This window comes from Danio aesculapii, chromosome 15 (assembly GCF_903798145.1).
Source record: "Danio aesculapii chromosome 15, fDanAes4.1, whole genome shotgun sequence".
Classification (NCBI taxonomy): domain Eukaryota; kingdom Metazoa; phylum Chordata; class Actinopteri; order Cypriniformes; family Danionidae; genus Danio; species Danio aesculapii.
The window spans coordinates 31,085,578-31,100,004 of record NC_079449.1 but is presented as its reverse complement, the minus strand read 5'-3'; the positions used below and the strand labels follow the sequence as shown (position 1 = coordinate 31,100,004).

At 35.9% G+C, this 14,427-nt stretch overlaps 1 protein-coding gene across 2 annotated transcripts in view; it reads left to right on the top strand.

The window, feature by feature from the left end:
* The window catches only part of cltcb (clathrin, heavy chain b (Hc)), a 53,117-nt gene that overhangs the window by 11,509 nt on the left and 27,181 nt on the right, over positions 1 to 14,427 (top strand). For both annotated transcript variants that reach the window (XM_056473639.1, XM_056473640.1), the window contains exons 6-14: positions 146 to 319; positions 6,527 to 6,724; positions 6,815 to 7,015; positions 8,869 to 9,021; positions 9,127 to 9,249; positions 9,672 to 9,809; positions 10,992 to 11,156; positions 11,750 to 11,930; positions 14,243 to 14,406. In XM_056473639.1, the coding sequence (XP_056329614.1) occupies positions 146 to 319; positions 6,527 to 6,724; positions 6,815 to 7,015; positions 8,869 to 9,021; positions 9,127 to 9,249; positions 9,672 to 9,809; positions 10,992 to 11,156; positions 11,750 to 11,930; positions 14,243 to 14,406 (1,497 nt within the window). The remainder of the gene's footprint in view (positions 1 to 145; positions 320 to 6,526; positions 6,725 to 6,814; positions 7,016 to 8,868; positions 9,022 to 9,126; positions 9,250 to 9,671; positions 9,810 to 10,991; positions 11,157 to 11,749; positions 11,931 to 14,242; positions 14,407 to 14,427) is intronic.

The following is a 14,427-nucleotide window of genomic DNA, read 5'->3' as shown; positions in this document are numbered from 1 at the left end:
TATATATATATATATATATATATATATATATTTATTTATTTATTTATTTATTAATACTTATTTATTTAATACTTATTTATTTAATACTTATTTATTTAATAATTGCATAACACTCAAATTATTTTCTTGTCATGTCCTCTTCTAGATAAGCTCCAAACACGATGTTGTGTTTCTCATCACCAAATATGGCTACATCCACCTGTATGACCTTGAGACGGGCACCTGCATCTACATGAACAGGATCAGCGGAGAGACCATTTTTGTCACGGCCCCTCACGAAGCCACATCTGGAATCATTGGCGTGAACCGCAAGGGACAGGTACATCTGCTTTATCTGCTCTTACTGTGGACAGAACCAGGAAAGTGACGCATCGGCATTGTTTCAGCTTGAACATTAAGGGTTGTTTGTTCAGCACATTTTTGGAGCAGCTGAGCTCATTCCAGTCGCAGCACCAGAGCTTTGTTTCCATACAGTCGACTTTCCTTGTACATGTGCAAACAGACTAGCTTGTGTTCTGTTATCTACTGTAATGGGATGCCAACAGTTGATGAATTATTTTGGAGCCTATACCCAAGTGTCATTAAATATGCAGAGAGAGCGCTGAAATGGGATGCCAGATCGTTGTTAGTCTCCTGTTTGTTTTTTAAGAAAACTCCTTGATCAGACCGCAAGACTAGGTCGAAACTAGGGCTTGCCATACATTGTTTGTGATGATTTAGCCATATAAAATATGTCATATAAACACTTATTCCAGTAATTTTAGGGAAAATTGCAGTTTACAAAGATCATATTATTAGGTTGCTGTTTAACGGGTTATGGGTAATGTACAATTTGGTTTTAGATTGGGATTTTTTAATATTATTTTATTTTATATTTATTTTGGAACAAATTTGCTAAATGATTTTTTTTGTATTTGCATTTTTTTTAAACTTGGATTTTACCAGGAAAGTAGCCACCAAAAAATCTGACTTCGTATTTATAAAACATTTTTTTCATTAGCAAGAATGGGAATCATATGAAGTGTCTTGGGGACAATTCCATCCCAGACTAGAGTTACATGCATTTTATTTCCTTAAAATATTTCAAATAGATGTTTTAATTCAAATTTTGCCCTTCTGAATATTTCTGGTTTCTTTAAAAAGCTAGATTTCATGATATCAAAATTCACCTGGAGTAATTAAAAAGAAAATTTGTTAATTTGATGAGTTGTTTTTTTTAAATTGATTTTGCAGTTTGAGTTATAATTCAATACATTTATCAAATTATACGTATTTGAATTAGGGCTTTTGTTTTTATTCATATTAATAAAATAAGTATTATGAATTATTTGTGATTTTATTAATATAATTCATCAAATTTCACCTAAATGCTGACTAATAAATTTACCACCAACATAACATTTAATATTAAGGTTATTTAATAAAAGCTGCCTTTAATTACATTTATATTAAGCATAATCACTTAGGTTCACAAACATTTCTACTTCAAGGTTCACCAGCATTTCTACCTCAAGGTCCACCTCATTCTAAAGGCTGATGTATAATTCTGCGTCGAGTGATCGGTGTGACCCACGGCACATGCCTTGCGTGTAGTCATGCGTTTATACTTCAGCGTGCTGTTTGTGTTGCTCTGCAATAACACTTCCGAAACACTAGCTGGCAGCAGTTTTTATGTTTCTCTGAGTCAAATTTCTTTTTCTGAACGCTGGGAACTGGGAACTGAAGTAAACACAAAACAAAAGTTTCCATCTGGTGCTCCTTCACGGGACTCGACACTCGTAAACAGTCACTCCATCGGGCTCGCAGCTCTCGGCACGCTACCAAGCCGACCAGTCACAGAGCTTGTGCTACAAGTCGTTATGATGTGTAGTTAAATTTTTTGAGAGGTGCACGTCAGCATCGGCGTCAAACACCGCGAGGCTGTGCTGGACCATGCGCTTGACGCAGAAGTATAAACCAGCCTTAAGCTCAATTTTGCTAGGGCTCCATATGAAAAAAGAAAAATGCTTTTTTAAACCATAACATACGATAGCTTTTAGCCACAATTCTTCGTCTTCTGAAAAAAAAAATTCAAACAATCTTTAAATAAAATCCTCTCCTTGATTCTAACTTTTTAAAATAATATACATAAGCTCATAAAATCTTTAAGACATTCTTCAGATTATTTACAGTAAGTAAACCTGCCATATCAAGACAACCAGAATATGCCAAAAGTCTATGTATACATAAAAATAAAATGTATAGTGTAGTATTCACGTTAAAAAATCAATAGTTATATACCTTGAAAATGTTTTGTTTATCCCAATTAATTATTATTTAAGATATAAAATTTAAATGATGTCGAAGTGGCTATTTGTTTAAAATATATATATAAACCTAATACAGCACTATGAATATGGAAAGTTTTAATTAAGTTAATCAAGCCAAAGAGTGTCTTTTAATGCTCTATTACCTATACCTCCCTCAATCTCTGTGCGTGTGCGGGCCGTCCTGCATCAGTAACTGGGGATGAGGGAATCCCTGTAAATAACAGCGTTTGTTGATCCCTCAACACATACAGCGAGAACAGCATGTGACCCTCAGTAGGAGGCAGAGACGGTCCCTGTAATCCTCTTACTGCAGTCTGAGATGTGTTTGCTGACAGATGACCACTTCAGCTCTGTCACAACCTCTGCTGCAGACTTAAAGAAGTGCATAATGGGATAGCGGCCCAATCATCTATGCATTGTGCCGAGGGTCGCTTTAGATGCTTATGGGTCTGGATCAGCATCATTTGGAGCCAATCAGTGTATTATTAGGTGCTTATGAATACAGATTAGCCAGCATTAGGGCTAATGTGGCAATGCAACAGAGATTATCGGCTGGTCTTGGCATACAAAAGGTTTGTTTACCTGAAGCCAAACAAGCTGAAGCATAATATACAGAAAGGTAACTCGGAGGTCGCTTGAGACTGTACGAAGTGGCTTTTGAAGCATTGATGAAACCTGACAGGATAGAGACACAAGTGACTGGGGAATATCTGACAGAATTTCAGTATTTGATGAAAATAGTTAAAATTTGATACCACTAGCAGCTAGATTTGTTGTTGAAAAAAGAAATGAAAATAAATGTTTTAAATAGTTCAGGTATTTCTGTAATACAAGCAGCAACAAAAAAAGAAATACATATTTTTCTATTAGTACCAGTAAACATTCTTACACTTGTGCTTTATGTAATTGTAATTTGTAATACAATCAAGAAGGATAAAGTTAAAGTTTGGTTTTTATTGTTATTATGGTAAAAATTTAATTAAATAATTTTATAAAAACAAATACAAGTAATATGTTTTAAGAAAGCAGTAATTTCCAGTATTGGTAATACAAAATGTATGTATCTATGGAAGCATATGAGTAGCATAATTCATTTCAAAATGTAAAATGCAAAATGGCAATGCAATATGTTAAATGGCAATGTATTTATGTGTTTCAATTTGCATTTTCCAAGAAATATGTGCAATGTTTGGTGCAGAATGAAAATGTTGATGATCCTTAACTGCGTGCGTGAATGTCTGGCCAATATCAAACCTAAAACCAACTTTACTGAGCTTGGAAGTGATTGGTTTTCTAAAGTATTTCCTAGTTCATGCTCCAGGGCTTGTGTAGCTTCACGAAGCAGCTAAGGAACAGACTTCACCACGTTTATGCTGCCATATGTCCCAAATAGTCCTCGATGCAGCAGTGACAACAAAATCTAATATCCGCCTTGCAGCAACAGCTGCCGTATGTGGGTGTGGCCAGGCCAGAATGCATTTTCAATTTTACATCGGCTTTCATTCGTCGCAATGTATTTAATGAAAATGGATTCTTCTTTTTTATTTTCATTTTTATTTTGCTGCAAACATTGCACGTGTCTTGGAAAATGCTAACGGAAATACAGAAATACATTGACATTTAACATATTGCATTATCGTATTGTGTATTACATTTCAAAATGAATTTTGCTACACGCATCCCACGGTGTTATGCTGAAAATGTAATCCTGCGTTTTCTAGATGTGAGTGTAAATGCATTTCGGACAAATAACATTTAAATGATCATTTAGCTACAGTTTCTGCTTGTACTTTATACACATCAAATTCAGTTTGTGTATTGCATTTTCAGTTTAATTTTGCTACTTATAAAGCTTTAAAATGTGGATACAATTTACATATTAAAACCGTGTTTGAAATGAGAAATGCAAATGATGTAATTTAATTTTCATTTTTATTCTGCTCCAAACATTGTGCAAATGTCTTGGAAAATGCTAACTTATACAGAAATACAGAAATACATTGCCATTTAACACATCGCATAGCCATTTTGCATATTACATTTTGAAATGAATTATGCTACTCATATGCTTTCATATGTATCAAAGTATTAAATGACATTTTAAAATATAAAAAAATACAAAATCAATATTTTCAATTTTAATATTACAGTGTTTTAGTTTTTTACCAAATAAACGCAGTGTTTTTGTCTCAAAGAAAATTGATTTAAAAAATATATGTATCATGATACAATCATGGTACAGTAATTCTGTATTTGTTTTTTAGAGCTGTGCAACGTGGCAATATATATCGTATAAACAAAATAAAAAAGTCTATTGTTTTTATATTATGCTGTCTACTTTGATGTTGCAAAATTGTTCATGGTTATTCGATTTAATAAATTGAATGACTTCATATTTACATTTTGCTTTTTATTTAGCAATATTTTATGTATTAGTTTTTTTATTTTTCATTAATTTATTGTACATTCTAGATTCTTAATCAAACATTTACACTGAAGTTCTAAGTGAGAAAACTAGTCACATATGAATGAGTACAGATTTGAGCAATTAAAATATAAAAAAAGAAATGGTCCTTTCCATATGGTAATTATAAGCCAATTGAATTTACAGAAAAGTTAACTATATTGTAATTTGCAGTATATCCACAGTGTTTTAAAAAGTGTTAAAAGTTGATCAATCAATTTAGAGAAATTTAAGGCACAAAAAAAAGTGTAAAAATGGGATTTTACATGGTATTAATTGTTGTATCATTTTTGATTATACAATGTATAGTCTTGGCTGACACATCTCTACAATATCGCATGGAGGTCGGGGACAACAGGGCAACTGTTGTGGTGGTGAATGAACAGAAGAGGAGTTTGGTTTGCATTGTCGGCAATAAGTTAAACCTGTTTCCAGTGCATGTTGGACTCTGGCAGGACTCACCAGTTCTGTATATAATTTTTATGGACAGAATGTCTATGCACAGCCTTGGGCCTAGGGGTTCCGGTTCAGGCCAGGGACCACAGGATTTCATCTCAGTTATTCGCAGACAATGTTGTTCTGTTGGCTTCATCGAACATGGACCTTCAGCATGCACCGTGGTGGTTTGCTGCTGAGTATGATGCTGCTGGGATGAGAATCAGTACATTCGAGTCTGATGCCATGGTGCTCCACCGGAAAAAGATGGTTTGCCATCTCCAGGTTGGAGGCAAGTCCTTACCCCAGGTGGAGGAGTTCAAGTATCTTGGTGGTTTGTTCACAAGTGAGGGAAGGATGGAACGTGAGCTTGACAGGCGGATCGGTGCAGTGGCAGCAGTAATGCAGTCGATGTATCGGCCCATTGTGGTAAAGAAGGAGCTGAGCCGAAAGGCAAAGCCTCCGATTTACCAGTCAATCTACGTTCTTACTCTCACCTATGGTTATGAGCTTTGGGTCAAGGACAAGATCTCGTATACAAGCGGCCGAAATGAGTTTCCTTCGCAGGGTGGCAGGACGCACCCTTATAGATGAGGAGGTCTGTCACCTGGGAGGTGCTCGTAGTAGAGTCGCTGCTCCTCCACATCAAGAGAAGTCAGCTGGGATGGCTCGGGCATCTTTTTCAGATTTCTCCTGGACATCTACCTAAGGAGGTGCTCCAGGCATGTCCCACCAATAGGAGGCCATAGGGAAGACCCAGGACACGCTGGAGGGACTATGTCTTTTGGCTAGCCTGGAAACACATCGGGATCCCCCTGAAGGAAGTGGGGAGAGGAAAGTCTGGGGGTTCTCTCTTAAGACTGCTGCCCCCGGCGACCCGGCCACGGAAAAGCAGATGAAAATGAATGAATATTAGGGTGCTGTTTAGTTTATGAAATCGATAAAAACATGCTAGATTTGACCTCACGCTGTTTGTTTACTGTAGTAACCAAGGCAACACCATTGTTCCTGCCGTTCTATAGGCTCCACCTGCTGGATTAGCATTTTTATTCATGATATGAATAATGTTTCTTACAGTCACTAATTAGTAAATATACTCTAAGTGAATATGTCGCCAATGTTACTGGTTGAAACCTAAAGTGGTGATGAGGTCTTAAAATAGGTTGTAAAAGTTATTGAATTTTACTCTCTGATTCCTGTATATACACTGATATCGTTATCAGGATACAAGAGGACTTTTATCAGGATATGAGATTTTTGCCCTACTTCTATGTACATTCTCTGTCTGACACTGTTTTTGCTGTCTGCCCATTTTTAGGTTCTGTCTGTGTGCGTGGAGGAAGAAAACATCATCCCTTACATCACTAATGTACTGCAGAATCCAGATCTAGCCCTCAGGATGGCCGTCCGCAACAACCTGGCAGGTGCAGAGGAGCTCTTCGCCCGCAAATTCAACAACCTCTTTGCTGGTGGAAACTACTCTGAAGCTGCCAAAGTGGCTGCCAATGCGCCAAAGGTACAGCAGACTGCATCACAAAGCCCGATTCCTCATTAGTCTCTGTCAGGCAAATATGGAGCTATCTGATTGGCTTTTGGCTTCTTCCAGGGCATCCTGCGCACCCCAGACACCATCCGTCGGTTCCAGAGTGTTCCTGCACAGCCCGGTCAGACTTCACCCCTGCTGCAGTACTTCGGGATTCTGCTGGATCAGGGCCAGCTGAACAAGTTTGAGTCATTGGAGCTTTGCAGGCCCGTCCTGCAGCAGGGCCGTAAGCAGCTCCTGGAGAAATGGCTGAAGGAAGACAAGGTACATCCATTTAATATGCATAAATATGTAGCAGTTAATACTACACAATCATTTGAGATTCAAAAAACTGATCGTTATTGATGCAGGATTACCAATGCATCAATACAAGCAAAGTAGTTACATTAAATTATTAATGGATTGACTGATTGGATGGATGAATGGATTTATGAATGGATTAATGGATAGATTTAATGATGGATGCCTGGAATAATAGGTGTATTTATGGATGCATGAATGGAGAGAATGATGGGTTGGTGGAGGAATAGATGTAGCGATGAACGGGTGATGGAATGATGGGTGAAGCAAAGGACAGAGTAATGGATGAATGTAATAAATGGTTGGATGGATGGATGAATTTATGGATGGATTGATTGATTGATTAATGGATAGATTTAATGATGGATCCCTGGAATAATAGGTGTATTAATGGATGCATGAATGAAGAGGATGGGTTGGAGGATGAATAGATGTAACGATGAATGGGTGATAAAATGATGGGTGAAGCAATAGACAGAATAATGGATCAATATAATGTTGGATGGATGGATTTATTAATTGATTAATGGATAGATTTATCGATGAATGATGGATGCATGAATGGAGAGAATGTTGGGTTGGAGGATGAATAGAGGTAACGATGAACGCGAGATGGAATGATGGGTGAAGCAATGGACAGAATAACGGATGAATGTAATAATGTATTGTTGGATGAGTAGAAGGACTGATCAATGGATGAATAAGTAGATGGATGGATAAATGGATGTAAGATTGGGCGGTTTGACTGTAAATATCATTACTACTGAATAAATTGTTAATTGTTGTAGTTTTTTTTTTTAATATGTGAATACCATGACATAAATAAGTGGGTGTGACTAACTCACATGCATTGTGCATGAGATTGAGGGAAAGACTGACAGGAGCTATTGTAGTAAGATCGAGTCACCAATCTGAGGTCAAATTTGACCTGTCATCAAAATGAAATGTTTTATGTTACCGACTCAGCTGCTAATTCAAGTACAGAATAACTCTGTGTACAATGTCGTTCAGTAAATTAAATAGTCACTTACAGCCTCTGCCAACTAACAACCCACCCCAGATCCTAATTTCCTCCTGTAAACATGACCTTAGTCTAGGAACATTAAAGTAATATTCACAAATAACATCAATTTATATCATAAAATGAGTAGTCTTGTTTGATATATTGGACAGAATATATGCTCTATTAATCCTTTTTCTTTACAATTTCACTCCCAAACAGCCTCCTGCTGGGTCCTAGTCCCCACCTCAAGAGAAATGTTTTCAGGGGCTGCTGCTGTGTTGTGATTTTTTTTATTTTTATTTTTTTAAGTCTCAATTGGAGCAATAAAATCACAAGTTTGATTTAAATATATTGTGAGAAGCTAACATTTTTGGAAAATACAAATTTCAAACTTGATTCTGTAAATAAATACTTCTCAAAAACACACAAACAAAAGATGTCAGCATCAGCCAAATAGAGTTTAAAAGTATTGTCAAAATCCAATATTGTGCATCTCTACTATATTAAACAAGATACAAATAAAAAAAAAACGGTCAATTTAATTTCTGAAGTATTAATAATTATAGCCCTTTTTGTTGCTTTTCTGGAATAACAAAGATAATGGTAGTGGTTGATTCATTAAGTAATCATCCTCAATCAAAATTACCCATGCTGTGATCCCAAACAACTATAAAAGCATTAATGAATTAATAAAGAAGATTAATAAAGAATGAATGGCTAAAAAGGGTGACACTGCTGATGGATTTGTAACTAATTTCATTTTTGGTTCACTCTTATGGTTTGGAATGAAAAGCTACCTTTTTTGTATTTGCAGTTGGAGTGTTCTGAAGAGTTGGGGGATCTGGTGAAGTCTGTGGATCCAACTCTTGCTCTTAGTGTTTATCTGAGAGCCAACGTTCCCAACAAAGTCATCCAGTGTTTTGCAGAAACCGGGCAGTTCCAGAAAATTGTACTGTATGCAAAGAAGGTGAGTTTGAAAGTGTTTCCTTATGCTGCTCTGAAAACTGCTTTATTTGTGTGAGAGATCTGAAATTTGAGCACCGTTCTCTAATGCGCGGCCATCTGTGCGCAGGTTGGCTACACTCCAGACTGGATCTTCCTGTTGAGGAACGTCATGCGGATCAGTCCAGAACAAGGCCTGCAGTTCTCCCAAATGCTCGTTCAAGATGAGGAGCCTCTGGCTGACATCACTCAGGTCTAGGAGGATATTCGATTTCCTCTGATGCGTCTATTTAGTTTGATCAAACTTTAAATTGAGACTGAGGGATGGAATATTTTCTTTTCTTTTAAAGGGATATTTCACCCAAAGAAAGACAATTTACTTACAATTTACTCACTTTAAAGTGGTTCCAAAACATTGAGTTTCTTCTTTTCTGTTGAACATAAAAGAAGATATTTTGAAGAATGTTAGAAACCAGTAACCACTCACTTATATAGTAGAAAAACAGATACTAATAAAGTCAATGGTTACAGGTTTCCAACATTTTTCAAAATATCCTCTTTTGTGTTTAACAGAAAAAAGAAACTCTTAACAGGTTTGTGACACATGAGTAAATGATGACACAATTTTCAATTTTCAGTGAACTTTGCCTATTAATAAATGTTTGTTTTCTACAGATCGTGGACGTGTTTATGGAGTATAACCTGATTCAGCAGTGCACTTCTTTCCTACTGGACGCCCTGAAGAACAACCGGCCCACCGAGGGTCCTTTGCAGACTCGTCTGTTGGAGATGAACCTGATGCATGCTCCACAGGTGCTCATCACAAACATCAGCTCCACAAAACTCACTTGTGTATAGCGATGAACTGAAAATATTCATCCAAGCAGCATGAAATAATTGATGACAGTGGCGTTTGATCAGCATTTCTCTTTAATGTGGCACAACAGATTTCTTAAGCTTTGTTAGTCCAAGCAAGAGCAGAAGCGACAAAAATAGCCCAAAATAAACACAACTGAACATAAAAAAGAAACTTATGTGGATCATAATTTATTTAATCACTAAATCAGTATTTCAAACATGGATAAAAATGTAGAATGTCATGTAATGTTACTCTTACTATAGAAAAGTAGTTCATATAGATGAATAGTCAGGTGGAAATATACATACATACATACATATATATATATATATATTTTTTTTTTATCCTTTTTTTGTACTTTGTAAACTAATGATTTTTTTATTATTCAATTCAAGCTTATTTATATAGCGTTTTTACAATGTAGATTGTGTCAAAGCAATTTATTCATGTTTGAGTAACATATTGAGTAATGCATCTTTGAGTATGTTTTTTAAATTTTGGAAACCAAACCATAGAAATATTTTAACAACAAATTAGAGTAGAGACAGAATTGTATAACTAAATACAGTTGAAGGCAAAATAGTTAGCCCACCCATGAAATTAATTATTTTTACAAATATTTCCCCCAAGTACTGTTTAACAGACATTTTTTTCAACACATTTTTAAGGATAATAGTTTTAATAACTAGTTTCTAATAGCTAATTTCTTCTGTCTTTGCCATCAGGACAAAACATAATATGTTAATTGTTATTTTTCAAGATATTCAATGCAATTTAAATAGGCTAATTAGGTTAACTAAACAAGTTCGGGTAATTAGGCAAGTAATTGGGCAGCAGTTCTGTAGCCAATCAAGAAAACAAATTCTGGAGGGGATAGTAATACTGGCTTTAAAACATAAACAATTTTGTCCAGCCAAGCTAAAATAATTAAAATAAAAAATAGATTAAAATAAAAAAAGATATTTTAAAGAATTATAATTTCACTAAAGTGATAATAATTATATATCTATATGTTTGATTACATTTGTTCATGACAAAAAGAAAATTTTCAAAATTCAAAAGAAAATTTTGTTCATTACAATTTCAGTATATTTAAATTTTGTACCTTAACATGCTAGTTTTGTTGTCATTTTTAGGTGGCAGATGCCATCTTGGGCAACCAGATGTTCACTCACTATGACCGGGCTCATGTGGCACAGCTGTGTGAAAAAGCTGGTCTTCTTCAGAGGGCTCTGGAGCACTACACTGACCTTTATGACATCAAACGAGCAGTCGTCCACACACACCTGCTCAACCCAGAGGTAAAACACACAGTCTGATTCTTTTATGTTTTTTTTTTTATTGTCAGTCAGCTGCCCTCCAATGTACCAAAACTCTGAACTGTGAAGGCTGTCTGTGCTGTACTTCATCAATTGATGGAAAAAACCTAGTAAGAAACCAGGCTCAGCTGGGCGTGACCATTTCTCCTCTGACCAAATGAACTTTGACTGCAGTGCACATGCGATCTAGTTGACAACAAACTGCCCCTTTGTGGCACTAGCCATTGAAATTAATAGGTTTCATAATGCAGTTCTTTCTGCGTCCTGTGTGAAAGCCACTTCAGACCCACCTGTTTACCAAAACTCCGAACGTTGAAGTCTGTCTGTGCTGTATTTGGTGTTTAATGGTGACTGATGAATCGATATTCATATAGTTCATCTGTAAAATTCAGGTTTAGATTTTAGGTTCAGCATTTAAACTTTGCTGTAACCCTGTGATATTACATATTTATCATCTAAAATAATATTTTAGTTGCCGGTTTTTACGATATGCAAGTTGACATTCACTTCTTATGCAAAAAAGCAAACAAGCATTTTGCGAAAGCTTTCACTGATGTGTTGTACTCTGGTTGCAGTGGCTGGTGAATTTCTTTGGCTCTCTCTCGGTTGAAGACTCTATGGAGTGTCTGAGAGCCATGCTGTCTGCCAACATACGGCAGAACCTGCAGATCTGTGTCCAGGTGGCGTCCAAGTATCACGAGCAGCTCTCCACACAGTCCCTCACAGAGCTCTTCGAGTCCTTCAAGAGCTTTGAGGGTAACCATGATAAAATGTTTTGTATACCAGAACTGAAATTGAGACCGGGAATGTGTTGCCTGAAGGATCATGTCTCTTTTTTTCAACTGTGTTTGTGTATCTCCATATTTGTGTATTTGCTCTGACATGACCTAAAGGTAACTGTAATTTCCACCAAATAGCCAAGTATATTTTAATGTTTAATACATGGAAATACTATACAAATATAAGGTATTATGTCAGGAATAAGGTTACAATTATAATAAATATTTTACAAATATAATTTGGTACCAAGTGGTTTATATATTTGGCTATTGAAATAGTTGTAAACCATTTTTTCCCCTTACGTTTAATTTTAACTACATTTGTTGTATTACTATAGATATAAGGTTTATTACGCTGTATTGTTTTATTATGAGATCTTCTTTTGCATTTCAAAAATCATTATTGTTGGTTGATATTCAGCTTTTAAAGGAATGGTTCAACATGAAATAATCCTCGTAATTTACTCACACTCAAGTGGTTTTAAACTTTTATGAATTTCTTTTTTTCTGTTGAACACAAAACAAGGTTTTCTAAAGAATGTTGGAAAAAAGCTGCCATTGATTTCCATACTAGGAACAAAATTCTATGGAAGTCCATGGCTGTTTTTCCAACATTCTTCAAAATATCTTCCTTTGTGTTCAACAGAAGAAAGAAACTCAAACAGGTTTGGAAAAAGTGGAGAATGAGTACATTTTCAAAAGGATTGCTACTCCTCTAAATTAGAATTCTCATTGTATTTTTTGGTTTATTATAGACATGCATCGATCCTGATACGTGGATCAGATATCGGTTCCGCATATTTTTGCTCGATCGGGTATCGGCCAGTTGGTACCGATCCAAATCCGAACTTGCATGTGCGCTATATTCTTTCTAATTTATAAGTCAACAAAAGCCATGAAGGTAGCCTATTATAAGGCACTAGAAATTTGTCATGTAGGCCTACTATATCCCAAATGTTCTGAAGCCATTCTACAGTTTAATGTGAAGTACAGATAAATATTCAAGTGCTTAAATTCATGTTCAGTTCAGTGCTTCCCGCCGCCATGCCTGTCAATCATCCATTTATTTACAGTTCACGCTGTGTGTCTTGTTCATGACAACACAAAACACTTTTTCCAAAACTATTTTTTCCTTTTAATACAAGTAATCAGTGGAGAAATGCCTTTGGTTTTGCATTAAATGGGTTCATTTTGACCTGCAGCAAGGAGTTCATTGCTGTTTCTAAATTATGTTGCACTGTGTCTGTTAGATCAGCAGATTGCATTTGCAACACCCGAGTAGAGAGGGTTATTACCTGCACTTCACACACAAAGCAGGCCCACCAAAAACTTTAAATTAGAAAAGGCTCAATAATACTGTAGATTGGTCAGATCCTCAATGCACTGATTTCTTCCCTTTGTGCTGCTAAGTTTTAAAAAGTATCTGCAGATACCAGAGGGCCGTGCGCTGTGTCTCAGTGATGCATCAAGCGCTTCATTCACGCACCGGTTGCGCAGGCGTGAGGTGCGCCGCTCTGTAAAATTATTTAGTAATATCAAAAGTTTCTGTTCTCTCATCCTTCCGACTGAGTTTATTCTTACGAGGGGAATACTTTCAGTGCTGCGAATAGTTTGTAAAGCCTGGCTCATGTGGTCAAAGTAGTTGATTTATTTAATAAAAGTGAAACTGATGGGATGCAATATGGATTGTCATTAACAGAACATTATTTAGCCTAATATAGGCGACTCTGAAACTGTGAATATTTCACTATAAATTTGTTGATTTTACTATTTTATTGAACAGACAAGTTTGTGTTTTGATTAGGGTCAATAGTGATAGCATATTACATATTTCAAAGAAAAATGTTATTGTTGTTATTAAAAAAAAAAAAATAAGCTGGACAAATCAGTGTCGTAATGAATGGTCAAATAATGTAGCCTAGTTTACAGCAAGCATTATGTTTTTAGCTAGATTGTGTCTATCATATACAGTTGACCTATAGGTCGGCTATTTTTACTAAAGAAGATATATTATTTGAGTTTGTCAAATGAACTATAGAAACTATATTTTGCTTAAAAAAAATTGGGATCAGATCTGTATCGGTCGATACTCAGAGCTTTGGTATCGGATCGGTTCGAAAAAAATGGTATCGGTGCATCCGTAGTTTATTATCTAATTTTAATTCAAATCCATCATGTTTCTACAATATTTTAACAGGGAGAGCAAAAGTGTTTTAAATGTACTATGTAAAATGAACTGAGTCATGAAAATAAAAAAGATCTCGTGAACATTATGATTGTTCTCTACAGGTCTGTTCTACTTTCTGGGCTCTATTGTGAACTTTAGCCAGGATCCAGAGGTTCACTTCAAATACATTCAGGCTGCCTGCAAGACTGGTCAAATCAAAGAGGTGGAGAGAATCTGCAGAGAGAGCAACTGTTACGATCCTGAGCGAGTGAAGAACTTCCTCAAGGTGTGATGCAAAAAAAGCTCT